Source organism: Thamnophis elegans, chromosome 7 (assembly GCF_009769535.1).
Source record: "Thamnophis elegans isolate rThaEle1 chromosome 7, rThaEle1.pri, whole genome shotgun sequence".
Lineage (NCBI taxonomy): Eukaryota > Metazoa > Chordata > Lepidosauria > Squamata > Colubridae > Thamnophis > Thamnophis elegans.
This window is the reverse complement of record NC_045547.1, coordinates 13,025,318-13,041,031: the sequence shown is the minus strand read 5'-3', so window position 1 is coordinate 13,041,031 and position 15,714 is coordinate 13,025,318. Positions and strand designations below refer to the sequence as shown.

The following is a 15,714-nucleotide window of genomic DNA, read 5'->3' as shown; positions in this document are numbered from 1 at the left end:
GCTAAATAAAAAACAGCTCAGCTCACCTGGGAATTCTTTGAGTGGTGTATGTGCGGGTGGAAAGTGTGCATTAGGCACAGGTGCAAAGTGCGCCCCATAGAACCAGTAGGAAAATATTTGGAATCCCACCACTGATGAGAATGTACTAGTGCAGTGGTTCCCAAACTTGGCAACTTTAAGACTTGTGGACTTCAACTCCCAGAATTCTCCAGCCAGTCCACAAGTCTTAAAGTTGCCAAGTTTGGGAACCACTGTACTAGTGTATTAATTAAACACTTATTTACTTGAACATTAGCTGGATATACATCTTTTTTTTTGCCTTTGTCACTCTGAGATGGACTGAGATATTGATACATTCCAGGCTGATGGAATATATACAAAGGGAATAAGACTCTTCTCCTTCTGCTCCAGGAATCCAGAAGTGGCTGTCTTCTCTTTTCCCTTCATTAAGTGCTATATCTGTCCTCAAAAAATAGTCTTTCGAGGGGAAAGTTGTACAGTGAGAGTTATAAGAAATCTTACGAGTTCATTCTAAAATGACATTGGATCTAATAAAGTTTCAAATAACTCCGACTGTACAACTTTTCCTTTAGAGAGAGATATATCTCTACATCAGGGGTGTGGAGCTATAGCCCCATTTTATGACTTGTGGACTTCAACTCCCAAAATTCCAGAGGCTGGTTCAGAAATTCTGGGATTTGAAGTCCACAAATCATAAAAGGGGCCATAGCTCCCCACCCATGCTCTATATACGGAGCTACCAAGCACAACCTGCAAAAATCCAGATGACCACTATATGGCAGCAGAGAGAAAGAAGACAACTGTAACGCTGTGATGCCAACATGTGGATTTTTGCAAACCAAATCTGGTAGCTGTACTAGATATGGAGCATGAGATTAGAAAAAAAATATATCAAGGTGCCTTATTTGAAAGGCTTTGTCACCCATGAGGCTCTCGGCGATAGGAAAGCGAATGAGATGCATGGATTTAGAATCATTCAGGTGTTAAGTCCTGAACTTATAGAATTAATTTTCACAGGGAGAAGCAGACATGAAAAAGACAAACTACGATCCCCTATTGCTAAGTCAATCCATAAACAAAGGAAGGAACACATCATTAAAATCTGACAGGCAATAGTCTGAAGACAGAGTAGATCAAGTTCTCAGCCGGTCGTTTTCAGAGGGTAAGTTCACAGGAGAGTTTCCATCCGGGATAAGGAAGAGGGGCAAACTAGGATGCTATCATAAAATTTAAGTGATTTCTCATGCTGTAAAAGCTGCTCCTGAAGAAGGCTCCCTCTGAATCCTTCATCGTAGTCTTCCTGGAGATTATTATATCTGCAAAGCAAAAATAAATTAAACCTCTTTTGCAGTGCTATAAAACATAAGGATATGCTTAAGGTCTTCGAAGTCTAATATAAGGAAGGGCGGGGGAATCAAAGAGAAAGGGAGAGTTGCTAAATCAAAACAAGGATGTCATCCTTGGCCAGATTCTTTTTATAGAAGGATAAAGTTGTCTGTCAAAAGAAGGTTTAGGAGTGGGAGGTGAAGTCACCTATCAACCCCCAGCAGAGGTAGGGTTCAAAGTTTTTAGCAAGCGGTTCTCTGCCCGGTTGCTGGGTGGGCATGGCCATGGTGGGCGTGGCCTAGTCGGCCTCCTGCACAATGGTGGAGGGTGTGTGGCATTTATGCCCTGCCCGGGCTCCGGAGGTTTTTTTCGAGCCTCCGGGAGGGTGAAAATGGCCTCCCCCGGCTCCAGAGGCCGTAAATGGGCCCATTTCCAGCCTTCCCAAACTTCTGGTTAGTCCGTTTTTCACCCTCCTCGAGCCTCTGCATGCGCCCTGCACTTACCTGCATCCAAAATGGGCTGCATGGGGATTCCCGGAAGGGGATGGGTGGGCGTGGCCAGCCAGGGGTGGGATTTGGGAGTTCTCCGAACTGCACAGAATATTAACTAGAGGTTTTCCCAAACCCCCAGCAGCCCACCCCTGAACCAGCCTGGACAACTTTATGTTTTTCCAATGTAAGCCTCATTTCTGATAGAACTACCCTTTTTTGAGAAAGTTTCACTTCCGAAAGCTAAGCAAGGAACCCCACACCATCAGACTCCGCAGTTTCTAGACCATGGAAGAATATTTTATGAACAAGAAACCAAAAATTACTGTTCAAAATTACAACGCCACTGGAAAAAAGTGACTCATGACCTGTTTTCACACTTACAACCATTCAGCCTCCTCATGGTCCCATGATCAAAATTTGGATGCATGGCAACTGATTCATATTTATGACCATTGCAGTGTCCTGGAGGGTGGGTGGGTCACGTGGCCCCCTTTTGAGCCTTTCTGACCAGCGAAGTCAATGGGGAAGCCAGATTCAATTAAGCGGGTTACTAACTTAACAACTGCAGTGATTCCCTTAACAACTCTGGCAGAAAAGGTCATGAAATGGGGCAAAGCTCCCTTAACAACGGTCTCACTTATCAATTGTGGTCATAAGTCAAGGACTACCTGTTATCTCAGATTTACTAGCTGATATCTGCACAGGAACCATTTAAAGTCACCGTAGGAGGATATTTCTTCAATTTATTTATTTGTTCTATAAAAGATTAAGATACCAAGAGCTGAAAAGCTAAGGACTTACTTGTGTGAAATGGTCCAGAAGCCTAAAATGTTCACAATCATTAATGAGGCCAAGAAGAAGAAAAATCTCTCAAATTTACCCTCATTTAGAACGTTTGGAAACCACTCACCTAGAAGGATGGGGGAAAGAAATATACATAAATTAAGTGAAAAATCCAAAATACAAGGAAAGGATTGCCAAACTCTGCTTGCAATGGGGTTTTCTGGCCCAGTCTCATAACTGCAGAATTATTGTTCTGTTATGGATTATGGGTCAGTTTCTGTATGATTGCCTTCTTAGTCTAAGATGTAGTGGGCAGCTGAGAGCCTTCATGAGTCCCCCCCCCCCCCCAAATTCATTTTTGACATTCTTAAAGCTCCTTAGGATGGCCCTGCCAAATTCAGCAGCAACGTGGCAATTTTCAATAGTCCATTTCCCTCCCTCTCTCTTAAAAAAAGAAACAAGCACCTTAAAACAGTAACACAGATTTATTAAACCTCCGGGAACCTTAATGTGCCTACATCATGCCACAATTCAAGAAAAAGGAACCGAGTTCTGCCAACTGTGGAAACATCCCATGCTGCCCATTTTAGCTTCAGCACAGTGGCCCCCAATCTTTTTTTTTAATGAAAATTTTGAAAAAAAAACTTACAAATATTTACTTCCCTCCCCCCAACCCCCCCCAACCTCCCCCCCCCGACTTCCCAGAACCAATACAGGGTATACATCTTTAACAAAAACATTCTAAAATAAACTTAAAAAAAATAATAATATCATCTTTCATTTGGGCTTTAACTCCTCCTTGCTAGGCTAGCTCTAAACAAATCATATCATTCCTTGTTTCTTTAGTCATAAGCTATCTGGAATTTCTTAGTCCCATATTTATTTTGAGTATAGTCAATCCATCTTCTCCACTCCAGTTTATATCTCTCGTTTGAATGGTCCTTGAGATATGCTGATATTTTAGCCATCTCTGCTAAGTTTGTTACTTTCAATGTCCATTCTTGAATAGTAGGCAAATCTTCCTTCTTCCAGTATTGCGCCACCCGCAGTCTAGCTGCGGTCTTTTTGAGCACCAGGGACTGGTTCTGTGGAGAAAGGTTTTTCCGCGGATTGGAAGGGCGGGTTGGTTTTGCATGCTGCCTGCCTCCCGTGGATGGGGCTTCTCTTGTTGCTGACATGACGCAGACGGGTGCTGGTCCATGAACCAGGGGTTTGGGACTCCTGCTTTAGAAAATATCCATTCGTGGTTTGATTAAACATCAGCCCATCCTTTCTCCCTCCTATCTTCTTCCACTTCTCTTTCTCCACTTAAACATCTTAATTCTCCTTGACCTATCAGTGCATCTTAACCCTCTAGTTCAGTGATGGCCAACCTTTTCAGCACGGAGCACCCAAACTGGAATGTGCACGCACACATGCACCAGAAACCTGAAGACCAGCTGGGTTTTGGGTTTCTGGCTTGTGCATATGCGCTGGCCAGCTGGACTTCACACGCACCCGAGTGCCAGAAACCCAAGGACCAGGTTGCCAGTGCGCATGCTCCTGTTCTGTGGGTTTCCGGCGCTCTGGCATGCGCAAAGACCAGCTGGCCGGCACGCATGCGTATGCCAGAAACCAGAAGAGCAGCTGGCGAGGGCGCATGTGCCCACAGAGAGGGCTCTGCGTGCCACCTCTGGCACGCCAGCCATAGATTCGCCATCCCGGCTCTAGTTAGAAGATCTGCAGAATAAAGTTATGATGCTATTTTATTAATTTATTATGTGATTATTTTCTTTTATTAGTTTTATTAGTAGTAGTTTTATTGTTTTTTAGATGAGAGTTTTATATTCCTGTAAGCCGGCTCGAGTCGCCATGTGCGGATAGGCGGCAATATAGATTTCCATAAACAAACAAACAAACAAACAAATCAATCAACCAATCAATCAACCAACCAACCAACCAACCGCTAAGATTCAACTTGCACAAGTGAGGTTTCTGCAGTGTAAACCTACTGACCAGTAGAAGCCGAAGAGGGATGGAGAGCAACTGGGCTCTGAACTTCTATTTCCTTTCGTTGTCTAAGCTCAACGCTCCTTAAAATCATTAATATAATGCTACTAATCCTACTTTTCTGGTAAAAGTTACAGTAACGGAATCTTGCAGGTCTGAAAATGCTTCTCACCTTCCTACCTTTAAATTCCAGAAAATTAAATTGGGTCCTTTCTGAGATGCTTCCTTCATTGTCATTCATGCTTTGGACCTCCCTTGTTTAGCAATGGAAATTTTGGCTCTGTTTGGGGTCCTCTGTACGAGGTCTACCCATATATGATGGGTGGAATCAGAGCCAAATGAAATCAGAGACCCCCTTTTTGGGGGGAGGGAAGGGATTTCACGTGCAAGTAGTCCTCAATTTGCAAACTTTGAGCCCAAAGTTTGCTTTGTTGCTAAGCGAGACAGTTCTTAAATGAGTTTTACCCTGTTTTACGACCTTTGTTGCCACCGTTGTTAAGTGAATCACTGCAGTTGCCAAGTGAGTACCAATCTGCCTTCCCTATTGGCTTCGCTTATCAGAAGTTCGCAAAAGGGGATCGCGTGACCCTGGGACACCACAACCGTCATAAATATGAGCCAGTTGCCAAGCGTCTGTAGGGGATGCTGCAATGCTCGTAGCAATGGCACTTAGACTTATATACCACTCCATTGTGCTTTTACAGACTTCTCTAAGTGGTTTACAGAGTCAGCCTATTGCCCCCAACAATTTGGGTCCTCATTTTATCCACCTTGGAAGGAGGGAAGGCTGAGTCAACCTTGAGCCTGGTGCAATGGTGGGTTGCAGGTGGTATGCCCCAGTACGGGCATACCGATGCCTGCCTGGAGCACCAAGAACCGTTCCGGTACAATACTCTGGAAGGCCCACTCGCCCGAGTTCCTTACCTGTATTTGAGGTCTTTGGGGATTCTGCGCATGGAGCGCATAGCACCTGTGCAGCGCTCCGCCGAGCAGCTGGAATGTCACAGAGGCTCGCAGAGGCATTTCAAGAGGTAAAGACGCAGGTGCATGCTGCAAGTGTGCACACTGTGTGCGTTCATGTGATGAATGCCGTACCGTGTTGCGCCGTACCGGTTGCACCAGGATCCGGAACCCACCACTGGCCTAGTGAGATTTGAACTGCCAAATTGCAGTCAGTTGGCAGTCAGTAGAAGTAGCCTGCAGTACAGAGGTGGGTTGCAAATCCCAACACTACCGATTCATTCGTGCTCGCTTGCGCTCGCGGGTGACAGTTCTGCACATGCGCAAAAGCCTCTGGGTGGGTGGGTGGAGGGTGGGCAGAGCCTCCCGCCACTGTCACTACCGGTTCACCCGATCCGGGAACAACCCATCTTTGCTGCAGTACTGCACTCTAACCACTGCGCTACCGCGGCTCATTCTAAATGTGAAAAATGGTCATTAATCATTCTTTTTTTACAGTGCTGCTGTTTTAACTTTGAATGGTCATTTAATGAATGGATGTAAATCAAGGACTACTGTGCATTTTTGAGTCTCTCGCTCACGCTTCTGGTGGAGATTTAGCTCCAGCAGCCTCAATTCTTTCAGCATTTATCCACTTGAATCCTAGAGGCATTGTATAAGCACAGCTCTCAAACAAGCCACTTTCTTTTTATTCCTTGGCTCTACTTTCCACAGATTGTTAGATTTATAGTCTTAAATTTCCCCCTTTAGTTTAAGACTGCCTACAGTGAAATCATTCTTTTTTTATCTTTTTCCTTAAGTCTAAAAACCTCAAAAATTCAGTCTTCCTTATCAAAGCCTCTAAGTTTTATATGCCTTTTTGGATGCTTAAGCATCTGTCTTCTCATTGTTAATTTCCTATTAACTAATATTAATTTATGAATATTAAATTTAATAATTTAAGGTTAGGGATACCATTAAAGTTTAATAATATTAATGTTTATTATTTAATATTAACTTAATATTAACTCATTTACTCTTAACTAATTGGGTTCTTTTTATCATACGTGCTTTGCAAAATAGACCGCGAATGAACTGAACTGAAGAAGCTTCTTGGATGAGAAGCGAAACGCCTTTATTGGGGAAAAAAACCAAGGAAGTCCAGTTGCCTTTTGAAAAAGCATCTTTGGGACAACCACGATCTGGATAACTGAGAATAGACATCCCACCTCTCAATTACCACTATCATGATATACTGGAAGAAAGCTCTGGGCTAGGCTTTTATGAGGAACTAGTAAAATTCCACTACCATGTGAATTAGAAGGAATCATCTATATACAGTATATCCTATATAAAAACCAAGAACCACACTCACTCATCACAAAATCTCCAGAACTGTAAAGCCTACAAACTTGAAATTTGGTATGTATGTTCCTCTTGGTTTCTAAGCGCTTGTTAAGAAAGCATTTTTTGAAATGACCATCAGATCATTATACAGTAATTAACAGGCTCTGATGCTAAGTAGTTCTACTCCCCCTCCCCACCTGAAAAGAACTCTGTTCCAACCGCCAGTTGCCTCACATTCTGTTACCTCAAACTGGCAGATATTGCACTCCTTCACTCAGGAGCTGTCTGGGGCTTCTTACAGTACTAAATGTCAGTACCTCATCAAAATGTCTACGCCTTCCACCTATGGAACTACTTCCGGACTCAAGGCGGCGGGAGCGCTATTCCCTTATGTGTTTCAAACACCGACCACGACTGAGCCAACGAATTGAACCGGAGTGAGCCAGATTTCTCCTGCATTGCCTGATCACGATAGTTTCGTCGCGAAGCAGAGGTATCCAGCTAGTATTAATAATATATTTCAACATTTAGGTTGTTGGGAAGAAGTCAGTGTGTATGAAGGCCAACACCAGCTAAAGAACTAGAAGCTGTGGCTTCAGGTTGTTATCTATACAATAATGAATTGCTTCAGACCAAATTCCTTCACTCTTAGCAACCAATCCAAATCACAGTATATGAGTTCACACCACAACTTTGGGAAAAGTTACTTCTATAACTGTGTGTATGTGTGTGAGTGAGTGAGTGAAACAACGACGAGGGATGGTGGGAATAAGATGCATTATATATCTCATTAAAATGTCAAGGGATGCACAAGAGTCTTTCGTAACCAGCTTCCTCAATGTGTACTGAAAATATCACTGTCACTTGTCATCTGTTTGCACTCGTCAAACTTCTAAAAAAGTCTTATTTTATCATATTCACACTATCTTTCAGAGATGTGATTTTTAAAAAGCGATTAGTCTCACTTAAGCCTCTAAGTGAATATCTTATCCACTTGTGCTAGTATAACACAACTCTGGATGAACAAGATGCTACTACTGGATGCAAATCAGAGGTGGTAGTCAGCCAGTTCTGACAGGTTCTGGAGAACTGTTAGCGGAAATTTTGAGTAGTTCGGAGAACCGGCAAGTAGGCTGGCCCTGCCCCCCACTACCTCCCAGCTGATCTTCTTTTGTTGCCCTGAACAGGAGAACAAAGCTGGAAAGCAGGTTAGTGGGGTGGGGAGGGAATGGGGATTTTGCAGTATCCTTCCCCTGCCATGCCCACAAAGCCATGCCCCACAAAGCCACGCCCACAGAATCTGTAGTAAAAAAAATTGAATCCCACGCTGATTGCAAATAATGATTACATGTTTCTCAACCTTAGCAACTTGAAGATATCTGAACTTCAACTCCCAGAATCCCATGCTGGCAAGGGAATTCTGGGAGTTAAAGTCCACACCTCTTTAAGTTAAGAAACCTGGTTTAAGTATTGGAACTTCTAACTTCTGTCCCTATGTGGGGACTGGAATATTTGGATTCAAAATTAATTCAGGGCCAATAAATGGGCCAGACTGTTATAAATTAGAACCACTTCTTAGAAATCAGATTGAAAGGAAGTTCTTCTCTATGCATAAAAGCATGATATAGCATTGGTGAAATTTGTTTCTGTACTAAAATCTCAATACAAAATTCATACTGGTCAAATTGATTTGAAAAATAATGGGATACAAAATAGTTCCATCTACGTTTTCTTGTTAATTTCACCAGGACTAAAACATGGTTAACTTTTTTATGGGTTAGGACCCCAGAATGCAATCACTCACTCAGACAAATGATTGTCTGAGTGATCGTGGGCGCACCGCGGTTCGCCCACATAACACCGATCCTCCATGAGCTGTGCTGGCTACCTGTTGATCTCCGGGTGCACTTCAAGGTCCTACTTACCATCCACAAAGCGCTCCATGGTAGTGGGTCTGACTATTTGAGAGACCGCCTTCTGCCAATTACCTCCCTGCGTCCCATCAGGTCGCACAGGGTAGGCCTCCTCCGAATTCCATCCGCCAGTCAGTGCCGACTGGCGACTACGCGGAGGAGAGCCTTCTCAGTTGCAGCTCCGACGCTATGGAACAATCTCCCCGTGGAGATCCGCACCCTCACCACCGTCCAGGCCTTCCGCACGGCCCTTAAGATCTGGCTATCCCGTCAGGCCTGGGGATAGGACTTTACTCTCTCCCTGCCCGAATGCCGAGTGAATGTTGTGCTTTTATTGTTAATTATTTTTACTCACATTTTCTTTTATGTCTTGTCTTGCACTCCCCTCCCTCATTATTGTAAGCCGCCCTGAGTCCCCTCAGGGAAAAGGGCGGCCTATAAGTGTTTAATAATAATAATAAAAAAAAGCAAAAAATAAAAGCTATTTAATACCGTTAAGTGAAGCAATCACTTTCCTTTGGTTTATTTATTAAGCACGTTTATATAGCTATCCAAAGGTCTTAAATGCAAGGATTGGTCATCAAGTCACTTTTTCACACACCCACACCCCGTTAGTATTGCAAATGGTTGCTAAATGAGGTAGTCACTAAATGAGGCCTACCTGTAAGATACCAAGATATTCCCACACCCCTGCCCTTAATGGAAGACTCACATTCACCACAACAGAGAAGAGAATTTAAAATAACAGGTCCATTCATAAAAACAAGGCTAAAGACCCATGATGGCAAACCTATGGCATGCATGCCAGGGGTAGCACGGGTGCCGTCACCAGCTGCACTTCCGGGTTCCATTGTGTGCATGTGCCTGCGGCCAGCTGATCTCTTCCGAGTTCCGTCATGCCCATGTCCAGTTGGTCTTCACGCATGTGCGTGACGGAACCCAGAAGTGCAGCTAGCAATGGCAAGCAAGTGGTCAGCTATTCTCTTCCGGGTTTCGGTGCTCCGGCGCGGGCGTTCCTGTTTCGAAAAAGGTTAGCCACCATTGCTATAGACTTCACCTCTGCTTCACCTAAAAACTCTGAATATAAATATAATCCACGCATTGTCACTAAGCTGAGAGTTAAGGTAAAATACTGCCTCAAATTGCACTCTACTCCTGGGGACCACATGGGATGGTTAATCAAGTTTTCTTTGACAACAATAGAACTAATCTGATCATCTCAATTACACTTGGGGCTCCTTGGAGAAGGAGTTTTGCGATAATTTATTGACCGCTTTTAACCATAGCAACTTTTGCTCTATCAGGTTTCCGCAGCAGCTTTAAGGAACGAGCTGACGATTCTTTTAGGCGATGACAGGATTTTTTTTTCACATCGCCATGAAGGATTCCAAAAATTGAGTGGGGGGAAGAAAAGGAGAAACTGAAGCTCCAGTAATATTGTTAACCTGGGTCAACTTTCACTGCTATGCTAAGGTGAAAAGGTTGATATCGTTATCCTTTATGTTGTTTTTACTGGAGCTTTGTAATCCCACCTCCAGTCTTTTTGATTTGTCAGCCCATAAATCTAAAAAATAAATAAATCAAATCCGTGGCAACCTTGATTTCCTAAATGTGACTAGCTCACTGCAGCCAAAGTAAAAATGAAGATAAAATAGTCTTCGGGGAGGGAGAGTAACTATACCAATTGTTTACTACATAGAACATCTTTTTTTTTATTTAAAGGAAGAAGCCGAAACGTTGACAATTCTAACTATATTCTGGAGGTGGATATCTGTAGGCTACACAAGGCCCAAGACGCCATTTTATGGCCCATCAAAGCAGCCCAAGATCACATTGCGAGTTATGGGCAGAACAATTTACTACAGATAACCTTTGACTTACAACTGCTCTTTTAGCGACTGTTTGAAGTTACGTCGTCATTGAAAAAAGCAACTTATGACCATTTTTCAAGCTTATGACTCTTGCAGCAACCCAGGGGTACGTTTCATCCAGCATTACTGCTGGTTCAGTGCGCACGCATGTGCAGTTGCCTATAAATAGGTCTGCGCATGTGCAAAACATAAAAAAAAACGGTGTTGGACCAACCGGGGAAACCGGTTTGGGGTGTGTGGCGAGCATGCCATCCCTACCGGTTCGGAGACCCAGTCACCATTTCCACTACCGGTTCCACTGAACCAGTGCAAACCGGTAGGAACCCACCTCTGCAGTAACCCCACGGTCACCCGGGGTCATGCGATCCTCTTTTGCAACCTTCTGATAAGCAAAGTCAACGGGGAAACCAGATTCATTTAACAACCTTGTTACTAACTTAACAACTGCAGTGATTCATTTAACAACTGTTGCAAGAAAGCTCGTAAAAAAGGCAAAATTCACTTAACGAATGTTTTTGGGCTCATTTGCAGTCGTACACCGAGAACTGCCTATATTTTGTTTTGCTCGCCCGCTCCCACAAAAAGGAGGCAAAGATTACATGCTTGCTACTTATGTCATCATTGTCTCACAGATCTTGGTTTGAAAAATTGCCCATCCCTAATCTATGCCCATTTCTCAAATGTGATTGTCTCTGTCTCTCTCTGTCTCTGTTTCTCTCTCTCTCTCTCTCTCTCTCTCTCTCACACACACACACACACACGCTATAAAGTGAGCACCGATAAATTTTTTTTTGAAAAGTATATCGAGGTAGCTCCTGGGTAGAATAGTTGTCTTTTCTGTAGGAAGACTGTGGCACATTTGTTCTATAGGCAATCCTCAAGTTAGGACCATAATGGAGCCTACCCATCATGGCCCTAGATCATGTTGGTCATAAAGGGGCACTTTATGACCTTGTTTTGCAACTGCCGTTAAGTGAATCCACAGTTGTTAAGCGAATGCCGTGGTTGTGAAGAAATCAATCATTTGCTCTGGGTGCGGGTTTGCCAAAAACCTGAGGTAAATTCTGGTTTTCAGCAAAACCATCATAAAATGTTGAATGTATGTTGAATGTTTATTTTATTTATATGCCGCCCTTTTCCCCCGAAGGGGACTCAGGGCGGCTCACAACTCAAACCAGGGAAGGGGGATACAAACAAAAAATTAAAAGGACAGAAAACAATGCATAATTTAAAACACACAACAGTCATACCATTCGAGACGGGGGCAACAATTCTTTAGCCCCAGGCCTGTCGGAACAGCCAGGTTTTAAGGGCTTTGCGGAAGGCCTGGAGGGTGGTGAGGGTTCGAATCTCCACGGGGAGTTCGTTCCAGAGGGTCGGAGCAGCCACAGAGAAGGCTCTCCTCCGGGTAGTCGCCAGTCGACACTGGCCGGCGGATGGAATTCGGAGGAGGCCTAATCTGTGGGATCTAATCGGTCTAGTGGAGGTAATTGGCAGCAGGCGGTCTCTCAAGTACCCAGGTCCAATACCATGAAGAAAATATGATCATGTAGCTGCAGAATGCTGTAAAAGGGCCTCAAGTCAGTGAAGATTTGAAGTGAGATCACATCAGTGGTGGGTTCCAGTGCTGAGTTCCACGTGGACACGCGCTGTCTTGCTGTCCAGCGATTCCTCCGCAATGCTCCAGCTGCTTGGCAGAGTGTCGCGCAGGCATTGTACGTGCCATGCGTGTGCACGGAAGCGCCAAAGACTTTAAAGACAGATAAGGAGCGCGGGCAGGTAGGCCCTCCGGAACACTGTACCGGAGAGGTACCCGGTGCTCCGGGCAGGCTCCAGTACACCCGTACCAGGGCGTACTACCTGCAACCCACCACTGGTGAGTTCCTACCAGTTCGGACCGGTTCGGCTGAACCAGTAGTGATTTGGCGGCCTGGATCGCTGGAACCCAGGCCTGCCACACTCCCAAACCAGTTCCCTGGTCAGCGCCGTTGGTGCCGCCATCTTGTTTTTCAGTTCTGCATATGCTCAGAACAATTTTAATTGCACTGCGCGTGCGCGCAAGCACAAAGCATGCACACGAGCAAACTGGCAGTAGTGCCGGGCAGAACCTACCCCTGGATCACATGACTATGTGTTTTTTGGGGGGGATGACCATCAGCATTTTAAATTTGGGTCATAAGTAACCCCCAGAGATAAATCTATTGGAATTTTGAATGGTCACTGAGCAATCAGTCACAAGTTGAGTATGCCCTGTACTTTAGAGAAATTAATACTAACCATAAATATATGAGAAAAAATTAGGTGAATGAAATCAAAATACCTCTCGTTGCTGTCATGGCTGAAAACATTTTAAAGAGAGAACACTTTAAACAGAAAATGAGATCTCATTTATGTACATGTATTTTAAAATCACAGAATCCTCTCTCAAGCACAGAATCTAGATTCCACACACACCCTTTTCTTTTAAAAAAAAATTGAAAAATTTCTTATTCTTACAACGGTTGACGAAGTTATGTTGTAATTGCAACTTGACGGTGAACAACTTCCAGAATTTCGCATAAGAATTTCGGCAGAGACAAAGCTCCAGAAGATGACAGTAGTGTCTCTTATTTATGTGAAAAGTAGAATATGTTATGCAAAACAGGCATATATTTAGGAAAGAAAGACATTTCCTCTCCTTAATTGATTTACACAAATTGCAAAACAAAACAAAACAAAAAGCTTTTTCTTCAAGCAGGATTGTCTGCTTGAGAAGCTACTGTGTTTCTCCGAAAATAAGACCGGGTCCAGATTCGGAGCTCTGTTATTGGCTGTAGAGGGTTTTCCGGAAGGCTCTGATGGCAAAATGGAAGCTGGGGTAATATGTGCAAGTGGTGGCAAGCAGCCACAGAAGAAGTGGGCTGCAGAAGAAGGCCAGGCCGGTGTCAGCCAGAGGTAGTATGCTGCCGGTTTGCACTGGTTCGGGCGAACCGGTTGTGGTGACAGCACAAGCTCCGCCCACCCACCCTGATGTCATCACTCATGTCCAGACGTGCTCCTGCTATTGAACTGGTGGTGAAGAGAATACAATACCATTACTAGTGTTGGGGTGTGCGCAGTGGTGGGTTTCAAAAATTTTTCGAACCTACTCTGTGGGTGTGGCCTCCTTTGTGGGAGTGGCTTGCTGGCCATGTGACCTGGTGGGAGTGGCTTGCCGGCCATGTGTTCTCTCTCCCTCTCTCTCTCTCTCTCTCTCTCTCTCTCTCTCTTTCCTTCCTTTTGTCTCTCTGTCTCTTTCCTTTTTTTCTTTCATCTCTCTCACTTTTTCTTTCTTTTTTCTTTTTTTCTTTCTTTCTTCCTTCCTTCCTTTCTCTTTCTCTCTCTGTGTGAATCAGTCTGTGTGTGTGTGTGTGTGTGTGTGTGTGTGTGTAAGTGGTGGGTTTCCAAAATTTTTGAACCTCTTCTGTAGGTGTGGCCTGCTTTCTGGTGGAACCTCTTCTAACCGGTTCGGTAGATTTGACGAACCGGTTCTACCGAACTGGTGCGAACTGGTAGGAACCCACCTCTGGGTGTGCGAGGCCTGGTAAGTAAGGCAGTCCACACTCCCATCCCTACCCTGGCTTATTTTTTACCTGTGCGCCTCGCCCCAGCACCTGCACCTCGGGGTGGGTGGGGTCTTAATTAGCGCTCATTTTGGGAGTAGGGCTTAATTTGAGCGCATGCATTCAAAAAATGATAGGGCTTCTTTTTGGGGTGGGTCCTATTTTAGGGGAAACACAGTACAAACTAGGAGGATGGCCGTTCTATTTTGCTGTTAGTCACACAATCTAAATGGATGACTTCGGACCAGTCACTCTTACTCAGCCCAAACTACCTTGAAGTGTTGATGCTGCGGAGAAAATAGGCAGGCGCATTATGTGCGTTGCTGTCAGGTATGAAGAATGCAGACCACATGTTAAGTTCCAGTCAAGCTGATGTATTGCTCATGCCTATACAAAAGGATTCCATCAACTAACTATATGAGCAAGAGATAAGGGTCAAGAGAAGTCAAGAGGGATTGGAGATAGAACATTTGTGAGAATGTAATGATTCCAGGCTGATCCCACTCTTGACTCCACCCCCACCTCTGCTTGATTTTCTACAACTGCCCTTAAATTGTACAAAATAAAGGTGGGCTTATACAGCTGAAAGAGGTAATTGAAAAAAGGATATACACCCTTCATGGACCAACACTTATTTGTAGATTATCTTCACGTACTGCTAGTAATGTGGAATAGTTTGTATAGTGTGGTTTAGATTATTAGTGTGCTATCCTTTCTATATCAGATGAAGACATTTTAACTCTTCAAGACTTTAAACATCTATTAATTTTTGTCCAAATCCTTTATCTTTTTAAACTTCAGTGTATTTTCACTGACTGCTATTGAGGTGATCCAGGTTTTGGCCACAACCTTTATGACATACCAATACACATTTATTGGTGACAAGGCAGTGGTGGGATTCAATTTTTTTTATTACTGGTTCTGTAGGTGTGGCTTGGTGCATGTGGCATGGTTTGGTGGGTGTGGCCTGATGGGCGTGGCAGGGGAAGGATACTGTAAAATCTTCATTCCCTCTCCACTCCAAGGGAAGTTTACTTCAAAATCCCCATTTCAGCTGGGACTCGGGAGGCAGAAAATACATTGGGGTGTGTGTGTGTGTGCAGTCAGAGGTGGTATTTGCCGGTTCTCTGAACTACTCAAAATTTCCGCTACTGGTTCTGGTCAGAACCTGCTGAATACCACCTCTTTGACAAGCCAATAACAAGCTCAGCTGACAAGCTCTGTGTCTTTAATAAGAATATTTGTTTCTATTCCTATTTGCATTTAACAATGATCTAAATTGCGTTGATCTGAAATTTTATTTCAGGATTTTCTAGGATAAATCAGACTATTTTAAACAAAAGCTTGCTTTTTTAAAAAAAAAAAATTCCCACTGGAATTTTTTGCTGTGTTCGATTTTGTGTTCATTTCTTGTTTTGACTTCATTCTATGCTGTTCTTTTAAAATTATTAAC

At 43.8% G+C, this 15,714-nt stretch overlaps 1 protein-coding gene across 1 annotated transcript in view; it reads right to left on the bottom strand.

Moving 5' to 3' along the window:
* Positions 1-734: 734 nt before the first annotated feature.
* The window catches only part of LOC116511228 (solute carrier family 15 member 5-like), a 55,736-nt gene continuing 40,756 nt past the window's right edge, over positions 735-15,714 (bottom strand). Inside the window, exons 8-9 of the mRNA XM_032221098.1 lie at positions 2,640-2,748; positions 735-1,337 (exon numbers count right to left, since the gene is read on the bottom strand). Coding sequence (XP_032076989.1) covers positions 1,190-1,337; positions 2,640-2,748 — 257 coding nt within the window. The 3' untranslated portion in view covers positions 735-1,189. The remainder of the gene's footprint in view (positions 1,338-2,639; positions 2,749-15,714) is intronic.